The sequence below is a fragment of the Hipposideros armiger genome, unplaced genomic scaffold (genome assembly GCF_001890085.2).
Source record: "Hipposideros armiger isolate ML-2016 unplaced genomic scaffold, ASM189008v1 scaffold_113, whole genome shotgun sequence".
NCBI classification, from domain to species: Eukaryota; Metazoa; Chordata; class Mammalia; order Chiroptera; family Hipposideridae; genus Hipposideros; species Hipposideros armiger.
This window is the reverse complement of record NW_017731463.1, coordinates 2,374,019-2,386,037: the sequence shown is the minus strand read 5'-3', so window position 1 is coordinate 2,386,037 and position 12,019 is coordinate 2,374,019. Positions and strand designations below refer to the sequence as shown.

The 12,019-nt window shown below is 41.0% G+C and overlaps 1 protein-coding gene across 4 annotated transcripts in view; it reads left to right on the top strand.

The window, feature by feature from the left end:
- Positions 1 to 6,933, top strand: part of PLD5 (phospholipase D family member 5) — a 207,759-nt gene extending 200,826 nt beyond the window's left edge. For all 4 annotated transcript variants that reach the window (XM_019647599.1, XM_019647600.1, XM_019647601.1 and 1 more), the window contains 2 exons: positions 236 to 350; positions 4,690 to 6,933. In XM_019647599.1, the coding sequence (XP_019503144.1) occupies positions 236 to 350; positions 4,690 to 4,946 (372 nt within the window). In that variant the 3' untranslated portion in view covers positions 4,947 to 6,933. The remainder of the gene's footprint in view (positions 1 to 235; positions 351 to 4,689) is intronic.
- Positions 6,934 to 12,019: the final 5,086 nt, after the last annotated feature.

The window sequence follows — 12,019 nt, the reverse complement described above, 5'->3', positions numbered from 1 at the left end:
TTTTTTTTTCTTAATTTTTATAAGAGATTATTTGAGTCAAAATTGACAACATATGCTGGGGAGCAAGATCTCAAACAATCTGCCCTTTTGTACTCTTGAACAAGACCAAAAATGTCCTCTATTCACTTTCTTTTTCTTTCTTTCTTTCTTTCTCTCTCTCTCTCTCTCTCTCTCTCTCTCTCTCTCTCTCTCTCTCTCTCTCTTTCTTTCTTTCTTTCTTTCTTTTGTCTTACAGAAATTTTTTGATCTGGAAAGAGAGAATGCCTGTACTACAAAAGAGCAGAAGAATCACACCTTTCCTAGATTAAACCGTAACAAGTACATGGTGACAGATGGTGCAGCTTATATTGGTAGGTGTCAGGACTTTGAGACCTCTTGCAGCGGTTCTCAACCTGTGGGTCGCGACCCCTTTGGGGGCAGAACAACCCTTTCACAGGGGTCGCCTGGTACTCGTATGTGGGCGTATCTGCATGTGGGCCTGGAGACCAATAGAGGAGCGGTGTCTCAGTTCCTAAGACCATCGAAAATATGTGTTTTCCGATGGTCTTAGGCGACCCCTGTGAAAGGTTGCGAACCGCTGCCTTAGGGGATCACGCAGATGAGTGGTGATCCAGCCTCGCCCTCTGGACCCCGTGGTCAGGAAGCAGAGCCTTGGGAGCCCCTGCTGATGGGCGGGGGGAGACCCTGAAGATCAGGAAACGGGAGGGGGAGGGCAAAGAACTCTTTAACCGAACATCTCTATGGCTGGTTCATCTAGTAGGAGACCATGTAAGATGCTTTTCATAAATGTTTTGCAAAATTATTTGGTCCATGTGCCTCATTTCATAGCGGAGGCGTGAATGGCTCATCAGAGGTGAGCACTGACAATGGAATGAGAACGGGTCTCCTTCCCCGCCCACAGTACAACAGCTGGCCTGTCATGAGTGATCGGGAGGCAGATATCCTCGGACTCTGGTGCCAAAACACTGCCTGGGCACTAATATCCCACGCCTGCCATTTTTTAAATGTCTAAGTTTAGATAATATATTTATGCTCCCTGAACCTCAGTTTTCTCTTCTGCAAAATGGGGCTAATCACAGTTTCCCCACTGGGTGAACGCAAGTGGGATAATATATGCAAAGCACCTGGCACATGGACCATCCCGGATTCATGTTAGCTGTTTTTATTAAGGTAGTAATGCTTCAGATGCAAAGATCTTATGTACTGGTGGAATGAATTACTAATGCATCGAGTCTATCTGCTTTCCCATTGTGTGTGAGCGTCCAGGGTAACCCCTTCACTGGTACCCTCACAGGCAGAGTGGAGATGATCCACAAAACTATGGTGCACACATAAAACAGTGGCATGGTTATTACATTGTACACAGGAAGGGGCGTCTTAGAGCAGAGAGGAAAAACATATGTATAGAATGAAGATACATGGAAACTGTATTTGTTTTCCAAATTGAGTGAGTAAAAATTATGCCCTTTTGGGCCGGCCGAGTGGCTCAGTTGGTTAAGAGCTCGCTCAAGAGTTTGAGCTCTGAGCAACAGCGGTTCAATGCCCTGCCTGAGCTGAGCTGCCAACAGGTGGCAGGATGGCTCAGCTAAAAAAAAAAACAAAAAAAAAAAACATTATGCCCTTTTAACTTTGTGACGTGCTTTATCTTATTTTATTCTCTCAGAAACATTGCCAGTAGGGAGGGCGGCTTTTATTACCTGAAGGTTAGAAATGAGGAGAATTGGGACATAAGACGTGAAATGACTTAAACCTGCAGAGGTAAGGGAAAAGGAGCTGGGTCTGGAGTCCAGCCTACCCAGAGCCCTCCCCATCTGCAGCCCTTCAGAAGGCACTGCCATCAGCCAATGGCGAGTGACACCCCCTGGCTCAGTTCGAGAAGATATTCTGCCCTTTTTTTTAATATATCTTTATAATATTTTTTTCAGTTACACTTGACATTCAATATTATTTTATATAAGTTTCAGATGCACAGTGTGGTGGTGAGACATTTATATGAAGTGATCCCCTTAATAAGTCTTGTACTCATCTGAAATTATGCATAGTTATTACCATATTATTGATTATATTCCCCATATTGTACTTTACATCCCCATGACTATTTTATAACTACCAATTTGTACCTCTTAATCCCTTCACCTTTCTCACCCAGCCCTTCAACCCCCTCCCATCTAGGAACCATCAGTTTGTTCTCTCTATCTGTGAGCTTATTTCTGTTTTGTTTGTTCATTTATTTTGTTCTTTAGATTCCACATTTAAGTGAGATCATATGGTATTTGTCTTTCTCAGTCTGACTTATTTCACTTAGCATGATATCTTCTAGGTCCATAGTTATTGCCATTTTATTATTTACTATTTTGCAAATACGTTCTTCCAACGTATGGCTTATCTTTTTCTTTTCTTGACAGTATCTTTCACAGAGCAGAAATTTTTTTAAAAAATTGTTTTTTAAAGATTTTATTGGGGAATTGGGGAGGGGTACAGTGTTGAGGAATTGGGGAAGGGGACCAGCCAAGTTGTTGCTCTTCAATCTTTGTTTGGAGAGTGCCAGTCACATCTGGCTGCCTGTAGCAGCTCGTGGCCTCTAAGCTCAAAGTGCTGTGTTCAATCTTAGTTGCGGGTGCGGGTAGCCACCATCCCATGCGGGAGTCGAACCAGCAGCCTTGTTATTAAGAGCACATGTTCTATCCACTGAGCCATCCGGGTGGCAGCTCAGCTCAAGGTGCCGAGTTAAATCTTAGTTGCGGGTGGGCGTAGCCCACCATTGAACAGGCAATCTTGTTACACCAGCTGAGCCATCCTGCTACCTGTTGGCAGCTCAGCGACAGCTCAGCTCGGGCGCAGTGTCACTGGCCCATGTGGGAATTGAACTGTCGGCCCTGTTGCTCAGTGCTCGCACTCTTAACCAACTCTTAACCAATTGAGCCACTCAGCCGGCCCAAAACTTTTTAATTTTAATGAGTCCAGCTTAACAATTATTTCCTTCATAGATCATGCCTTTGATGTTGTAGCTAAAAAGTCACCAAGCCCCAGGTCATCTAGATCTTTTTCTTTTATTTCCTAGAAGTTTTATAGTTTTGCATTTTACATTTAGGTCTATGGTCACTTTGAGTTAATTTTTGTGAAGGGTATAAGGTCTGCGTCTAGATTCATTTTTGCATGTGGATTCCCTGTTGTCCCAGCACCATTTATTGAAAAGACTATCTTTGCTCCATTGTATTGCTTTTGCTCGTTTGTCAAGATCAGTTGATTATATTTATGTGGGTCTATTTCCAGGCTCTTTATTTTAATGCATTTTTAATTGAGTTTATTTTACACATAGCACTTTAGCAAAACATTAATTCCCTAGCGTGAAGCATAATTCTAGTATAAAAATATCTAAAGGGCATCAAGAGGGAACATTTATTGACAATTTAAACATCAGCATGTTCTGGAACTCTCTGTCACTAAGCTGTCACTCAGACACCTGCTGAGAAAGATGAATTAAGAAAAATCCACACTACACCTCGCATGGAATTATAGCTCCATTAAATATTCACAAGACTTACAGAAGACTCCCCAAACGGTATCATCTCTCTAATTTTTAATTCTCCAGAGTATATCTGAGTCGATCTTAGCAAGCTTGTCTGGAAGATGGTTTGAATTATTAAAGTGCTGACAAGGGGGGGGGTAGGTTGATTGATAGAAGGCTCCTTGAGGCCCATATACCTTTCCAGTGAGTTCAATTACCCCTCACCAGGGTGCTGCTGAGGGTGGCAGCACAGTCTTCCTGGCATCTGGGGCCTCAGCTTGGAGTCTGGAAGCTGAAACGTAGTCTCAGAAAGAGTTGAGTGAAACTGCATCCGAACTGAAAAAACAGTGAGGCATGTACGTGACTTTGAGGTTAGCCAAGCTGTTTGGAAGTGGAAGGTGGGAGACGGTGATCGCTGGTGTAGGAATAGGCCTCTTCAGGTTTGTGAAAGCAGCCTGCAGTTATAATTGCTGAGAAGAACCTAATGAAAGCTTTTGAGAATCAGTAAAGATGCAGGATTTTGGCTCCACCCATGGTATTGAAGGAAAAACTTGAATTTCACAGAAGAAGCATTCAAAATCTCGTCACTTCTCTCTCCTCATCTTTTGCCCTCCACACGCTACCCCAAAGCGTATTTCTACGTACGTTTCCTTCAGAGAGTGTGGTCTGCAGACGAAGGGAACAGAGCTCCAGTCTGTGTATTGAGATAGGAGCTGCCTCTCCTTCTCGGGCTGCAGCTTTTTCTTTGATGTGAAAGCTCCTGAGCATGAGCATTAGAATCCCTCATTTGTGCCTACGGATTAGATGTTGTCTCTGAAGAAGGCAGTAATTGTTCACAGAATTTTTAAGTGGATTCCTACATATTTGAAATGTTGCTCTATGTAGTGTGTCTTGTGAATGTCAATAAGAAATAACATTTACGGAAAAGAACAGCAGGTTCCTTGTTTTGAGTTTCAAGTTGAGCAAAGCTGAAGAAAATGACAAAATCATATGCAACTATTAATATGCCATATGTAAGGCTTCTTGGATTTTTTTTTTTCCTGAGCTGTTGACACCATTTAATCTCCTGGTCATTATTCCCGGGTGTTTATTATTTTGTTTAATAGAATCTGCTCTGTATTTCATTATATGGGACTATACCCCAGTGGGTCCTCACCGTTATTTCCTTTGTTTGTTTGCAGGAAATTTTGACTGGGTAGGGAATGATTTTACCCAGAACGCGGGCACAGGCCTTGTTATCAACCAAGCAGATGTGAGGAACAACACGAGCATCATTAAGCAACTTAAAGATGTATTCGAGAGGGACTGGTACTCACCCTACGCCAGAAGCTTACAGCCAACTAAACAGCCGAACTGCTCCAGCCTGTTCAAACTCAAACGCCCCTCCAACAAAACTGCCACAAACAACGCGAGTGGGAAGGACCCCACGAGTGTGTAACACAAATGAACGTGCTGACAGCTTGTATTTCATATTTATACATAAAGGACTTGAGGAGAGAAAATCGATTTAATATGTCTTTTTTAGGGGAAAAAAAAGCACACTTGTAGAAAATCATCTCTGAACGCCATGTTCTAACCATATCTTCGCGGCGTGTACACGAAATTTAAGACTTTTGTATTTGTTAACTTCTGACAGAGAATGTCATTTTTGGCTTGGAAGTTAGTTTTTACGTTTGCATACAAATTTTACGACTTTGATGCCTCTTTCTTTCTAGTTTTAGAACTTTTTCTGCTGACTCGCCTGGTCCAGTCTTAGGAAGCTTAGCATGAGGTAAGCTCTTTAACCCCATTCTGAGAACCGCTGACTGAGAGAGCAAAGTGACATCTCGCCTTAGAGAAGAGATCAAACCAAGTATTTATCCTTATAAACCATCTCCAGGGCCTATAAAGTCATCTAAGCGTGAAATTCTCATGCCAGCCTTCAGAGCCCTGGAAAAACACTCTCTTTGCCTCCTTGTTTATTTTCTTCTAATACTGTACCTTTAATTTTGTATCATTTTTCTTTTCACAAAATGTTCTTATGATGTAGTGTCCCTACATTCACCTCAACACTAGTTCCAAGTGTGATAATACCTTTTGAAAGTATATGAATTCCTCAGAAATGAATACAAAATGGAAATAGCAGTCTTTAATTTTCACCTTTCAGCTACATTTTCCCCTACCAAGTTGGTGGTATTTTAAAACCACAGCCAGCAATATATATCCTTTCTCTCAAGCTCAGAAAAATTATGTAGTCACCTGCTAATACCCAGCAAGCAATTAAGTCTGCATTATGAGAATAGAGTAGTTTTTTCCCATTTTATGTCTAGTTCATGGTATTATAAAGGAAAGATCTCTATGCGTCAGTGGATTTTAATTTCTTTAGAATCATTATGCTGTTAAGAGTATGCCAGCAAACGTTTCTAGAGCTATTTAATATACCTTCTGCTATTTAATATACCAAATGCTTTTCAGAGAAATGCAATTTAAATACTGTGCTTAACATATTTTACTAAGAAACAAAAATATTGGATTATTGTTCTATAATGTCATTGTGTGTTGTTGTTTTCTATCTATACAATATATAACCCTATATTAACGGAGACTGTTGCTACCCTGGAGAGAGCACGGCCTCTTCGGAGCCCAGAGCCATCAGGCTGCCCAGTCTTGATGCACCAGACTCTCTGGCCTGGAAGTCCCTACGTTCCTTGGCCTTGGGTTTCTATTGGTAATGTAGGGACAGTAAATACTCACCTACCTCGGGAAGATGTTGTCACGGTAGGAAATATTTATAATTTATTTTGAAATCAAAAGAACCTATATAAATGCAAAATATTGTGATGTAGAATCTTTTTCTTGAAATGATTTTGTGGTATCCTGATAGACTCAATACCAGGCTCTCCCAGAGAACCTCCACGGAGAAACAAATCCACAGCTTCCAGTTGCAAATGGGGAGCAACACAGCATTGCCAAAACCCTGCTAGAGACCAGGATGGTCATCGTTTTGTCGGGTCACTTGGGCATAAAGAACACCAAGACAAAACTAGCCATTGTGCTAGGGATTATCTTTAGGACCAGTATGTGCATGTATTTTCAGAGCAAAGAAAAGCAATCTCAATGGTTTCTAATATGCTAGAATGAGTGAAGAAGGAACCTATGAATATTATCCAGTGGGTTTGCTTGATGTACAATGGCTATTGTTGGTCATCCAGCCATCACATAACTTCCTTTCTTGTTGTTTCCAAGTATTGCTTTACTGGGTATTTAACAGGCAGTGAAGAGCTGGAAGAGAGCTGTATTTTAAGGGCAGCATGTTTTTATGAATGACTGGGGGATTCTTAATGAAACTCCCCATCAATAATGGCCAGCCGATAGGGCCGGCCGAGTGTCTCAGTTGGTTAAGAGCTCGCTCAAGAGTTTGAGCTCTGAGCAACAGCGGTTCAATGCCCGGCCCGAGCTGAGCAGCCGTTGAGCTGCCAACAGGTGGCAGGATGGCTCAGCTTAAAAAAAAATACTAATAAAATAATGGCCAGCCCATAAGACTCTACATATGTACCATATACCCAATCCTTGTTTCAGTAGGGAGTTATCTAGCCAGTCATCTCAGTAAAGTGAAAGTGGTTTGGATGATGATTTAAAAAGGAAGAAGGCAAAAGAAACCAGGCCAAGAGCAGGCATAGAGACAGACACACCAAGTTCAATCCTGGGCAAAGAAAAGCAACCAGGGCTGAGTTTGGAAAGAACATATAAAGGGATGAGAGGCAGTTGCTTTCTTATCAGTTCTTAAGTTGTCTCCTGGAGTATTTGTCACAGCCATGGGACACGCATATGCTTGGTGTAATGGGGTCTCTTCACTGTCACTATCTTTCACATGCGATAGAAGAAGAGAATTTTGTCCTTTGCCAAATGACCACCATTGCCATTTCCCTCTGAGCCCCATCAAACAGGTGGCACCAGGAACAGAGCCCTGGGATTTTCTGCCATGCACCAGCAGCAGCAGAGCCCTGCCTGCCCACCCAGCAGCCCACCTCTTCAAGGTGGTCCAGGCGGGGGCAGCCAGGCCACCAACCCCAGGAGGCAAGCGGGCCTTCTGTGGCAGCCAGGAAGCAGCCCCCGTGCAGAGACTGTCCTAAATGGGCCCATGTCTCCTAAAGAAAATCTAATTTTACAGAACTTTCTTTCTCATTTGGATGCTTTGTGGACCCCTCTGGAAGTGGTCTTTCTCTCTTTTAGACCATCTGTGCTAAATAGACTACCGGCTTCCATTTCACTCCCACAAACGTCCCAAGAGTTATTTCCCAGGGAGTTGGGCGAAGGAGGGCAAACATAATTTGAGACTGTAATTTAGGTTTCTGTGCAACTAACATTAACCTAGTGCCTTACTTATTCTCAAGCATGAATGTTAAACAGTGACCCACCATATGAGAATACTTCTGCTTACTGTAGAATTCGATAGGAACTTCTGATGGACCTTCCAGTTGAAAACTTGCATATGAGCATCTACAGTTTTTATGCAACCTGCTCTCCTCCCAAGCCACACAATGGTTTGATCGCCCCCAAATCAAACCATTGATACACACTGTCAAATATCAATACTGTTGGCTTCTACTGCACTGCCACTGTCCACTAGTATATCAAGTAATTGAATGTGCTTATGAAGCTACTGGAGAGGACGTGGAATATTCTGGATTATACCCATGCTCTGGAAACTGTACACTGGGGGTACCTGAAAATGGTAAAAGTGAGGCACACTGAAAATGTCCTCACTGTCTTTAAAGGGCCATGTAAAGAGATGCTTCAGGGACTTGCAAAGTCTCGTGGGACACAGAATGAAAACGAGTGTCTTTAAAAAGTCAAAGCATAAAATAAAATTTAAAAAACTAAAAAAAAACAAAAAAAAAGTCAAAGCAGATTCAGTAAAAGAATTGCAAGGGCTGGGGAAAAACTGCATCTGTGTAGCTCTGGCCCCAGTCTTCCCACTTGGGCTGTCTGTGTGCTCTTGGTTGTCTCGCTTCTGATTTGGTTCTTAGTGAGATGGGTCTGATCACATTTTGGGTTGATCTTACCCTTTGAAAAATCTGTTTTGTTACTGCAGTTACTGGTTTGTTAAAAGTGCCTCACTGAACCTGGGAGTGACAGAAACTCATTTCCCGCTAGCCGGTGGCTATTCTCAAGTGACTCTGATTCATTCTGAGTTTTCAGTTTGTTTTTAGAAACTTTTATGAAACTAAATTCCAAGGAGGGAAAAATTAAAAGATTATGAGAATTTCTTGATAAGATCAGACCCAGGGTCCGTCTGCCTCAGGAATTTGATCCCAGAGTCTGCCTTTTTATCATATGTAAGACCACTTCTTCCAAAATCCATTCCATTATCATTAACATTTAAAGAATGGAAAAAAACTGCACTCACCCACAACAGAACAGGCATTTTGTAATGAAAGATATTTTGTTGTTGCTTATTCAAACTCAGTTCCTCATAAACAGCCCTAGATATTGTGAATCAACATTTGATTTGTTGGTTTTCTGCACTTATCCTCAGTGAATGGCGCACTGTACTATAAGCCTTTCTGAAGGAGAAATTAATGGAATACTCATTTGACCTAAGGTAGGTTGGCTACATTAATCCATATTCGACATTTTTGCATTTGCTGTGATTTAGCATCTTTCCTTTTCCTTTTCTATGTTGGTAACCAAATAACAATTTATCATTTTTACCTTCTGGGTGGAAGATTTTCAATAGCCCTGAAGTCAACCCCAGTTCTTAGCTTGCCTTTCCCATTGGAGAGAATTTCCATCTTTGGTTGAATTATGAGACAACTGCTTTGTATGGTGACCAGCTAGGTATTTTTCAGAAGTTTCTTGAAATTGTAAAAACTGAATTTTCTTATTTTTGACCCATTAGCAGCCTTGTACTTGTGGAATTCTATGAAAGGTCACTAATCACTTTTATGCTCCTTTTGGCAATTTGATGAAAAGAACTGTGAGATTTAATTGGCTGTTATGCATTTTCTTTTGCTATGTTCAACTACTAAACTTTTAATTCTTTCACAAAGGATATCTTGAATTTTTAATGTTTCTCTATGTAAATAGGATAAACTTGTACCTGGATATATCTATATTCCTAACTTAAGATACCTAAATAAATTGGTGTGATAAAGGGCTGAATTTGGAGGCATCATTAAAATTCTCAAACCTTTCATATAAGCAAGGGCTAAGTTATTTCAGAAGTTTATTTTATATGGCTTTCTTTTCCATTCTGCAAGATGAGGCATGTATTTTTCTCTTCAGCTTGATCTTAGAAACAAACTGCTCCTCTTATGACTTCCAAACTGTACTCCAAATGATGAATTAGATCAGTGCAGCTGGCTATGTTCCCACCATTTTGTATATTTGCCCAAAGAGGCATCTTAGTAACAATATTCCTGTCTTTATATATATATATCAGTTTGCTTCCAGTATGTCTTGGTTTGGAGTACATAAATGATTGGGGGTTTTTTTAGTGAAAAAACCATTGTAGAGACTTGGCTATACATTCTGGCCGAGTGACAGAAAAGGCATTTGTGGATATGATTTCAGCTGCCTCCTATACGTCCCCACCACATTCTCTTCTTTCCAGGCCTAAATCTATAATCAAAAGCACGTGGTATCCACCTGCTCAATAAACCCATATTGAATCACAGGTTTAGAAGATACCTTGACAGCCATCCGAAACAACTCCTCCAATTGCACAGGTGCCCTTCCCATTGGGCCAATCAGAAGCTGAGGACCTGCTCATGTTTGAGTGTCTTTCACAAGACCCATTCAGAACGCAATTTTGTTGATTTGCTCAACTGAATTGTGTTTGAGGAAAAGTCTTATCACTGAAAGAACGTGCATGGCATGTGCATAAGATGGGTACCCTTTTTATAAAGAGAAGAAATCTGAAGACGCATACATTTTTAAAGCTGTCATTTGAGAGGTCAGCAAAGGCTTAACAAAGCCAACTTTCTGAATCAGCGCGTCATTAATAATAATTTGATTTGATCAACATTTTCTGAATCCTTCAATTTATGACTTTTTTTTTAATTGGGCTAACAGTTTAATGAGAGACAATCTTGTGCAAGGAATCTAACTGAATCGTGGTAAAGGTGAAGATTATTTACAATTTGTTTTTATTTCATATGAGAGAAAAATTAGTAAGCGGAAAAGTTTTTCTTTTATAAAGTAGATATCTGGCTTTCAAACTCATTCCTTTTAGCTTCAGACATGTTGAAAAATTATGAATTCTCTTGTGGACTCTACTGTCTCCCATGGGTGGACAGTTATGAGGAATGGTTGGAGATTCTGAACTTATAAGACACAAATGCGGCCACACCTGGTTTCTAATTTTAGAGTATCCCCCACATAATTATACAATAGGTCTTGGGAGTAGACCTCAATTTCCAGGATTAAAAATATTGAAATAATACGTGACTTTCCAATATGAATGGAGGAAGAAGTTTGTTAAAACACCACCCAGAAAATATGTTCCAACAACATCCATGTGAGTCAAAGCTTAATCCATAATTTCACTTTTACTTAAAAGTGGAGATTGTCTGCTTCTTTAGAAAGTGCATGTTACTAAAGGCAACACACACACACACACACACACACACACACACACAATGTAATAGAAGAATGCAGTACCCTAGTTGTTTCAGGAAGGTTATGGTGTCAATAGAGCACTTTGAAAATCTTCATGAGAAAGTCATTGTGAAATAAAAGTTGCTTTGTCCCCAGCAATAAAGCTGTGTTATCCATGCTTCATAGGTGGGTCTAGTTTTCCTGGAGACCTGGAGAGAACACGCCCATAGCTCCTGCATGAACAGAATCATGTTTTCTGTCATGTGAACTCTCCATGCTGGCCACAGTTAATTGTACCAAGGTTCATACCTGACTCAAAGAAACCCATTTACAGGCTAGGGAGTAGCCTAGGAAAGGAGACATACCCAGCAGTGGTATTCTGGCTGGGTGGCACCTGTCCCAGCCAACCAGATCCCCCTTTCAGGGAGTCTGAATATAAGACATAGAAAGTAAAGAAATGAGTTAGTGCTGAGAACAACCAAAACAGAGAGAGGAACTAAGTCGCCTTAGAACAATAATGGCAACTACTTAACTACTTAACTTCTGCAGTTAAGACAAGTAGAGTTTTTGTTGATTCACTGTTTCTGCTCTTAGGTTACTGGAATATTAATGATAGATCCCTGAACAATGAGGCTGGACTTTGTAGTTACTGGGTTACTTTCTTATCTTCCTTATTTTCTTATGTATCAACACAAATAAACTCACATTAATTGAGATAACCTGACTGCACGTCTGTTCTTTGCAACCTGGAGGGACCTAACACATTTACTAAAGTTAAAGCTGTGCTTATTTCTAAGTAGCATGGAAGTAAATGAAGATGTAAAAGAAGCACTGTGTAGGGCCAGCCGAGTGGCGCGATGGTTAAGAACTCGCTTGGGATGCCAGAGGGCCCCGGTTTGGATCCCACATATGAGGGCCAGTGACACTGCC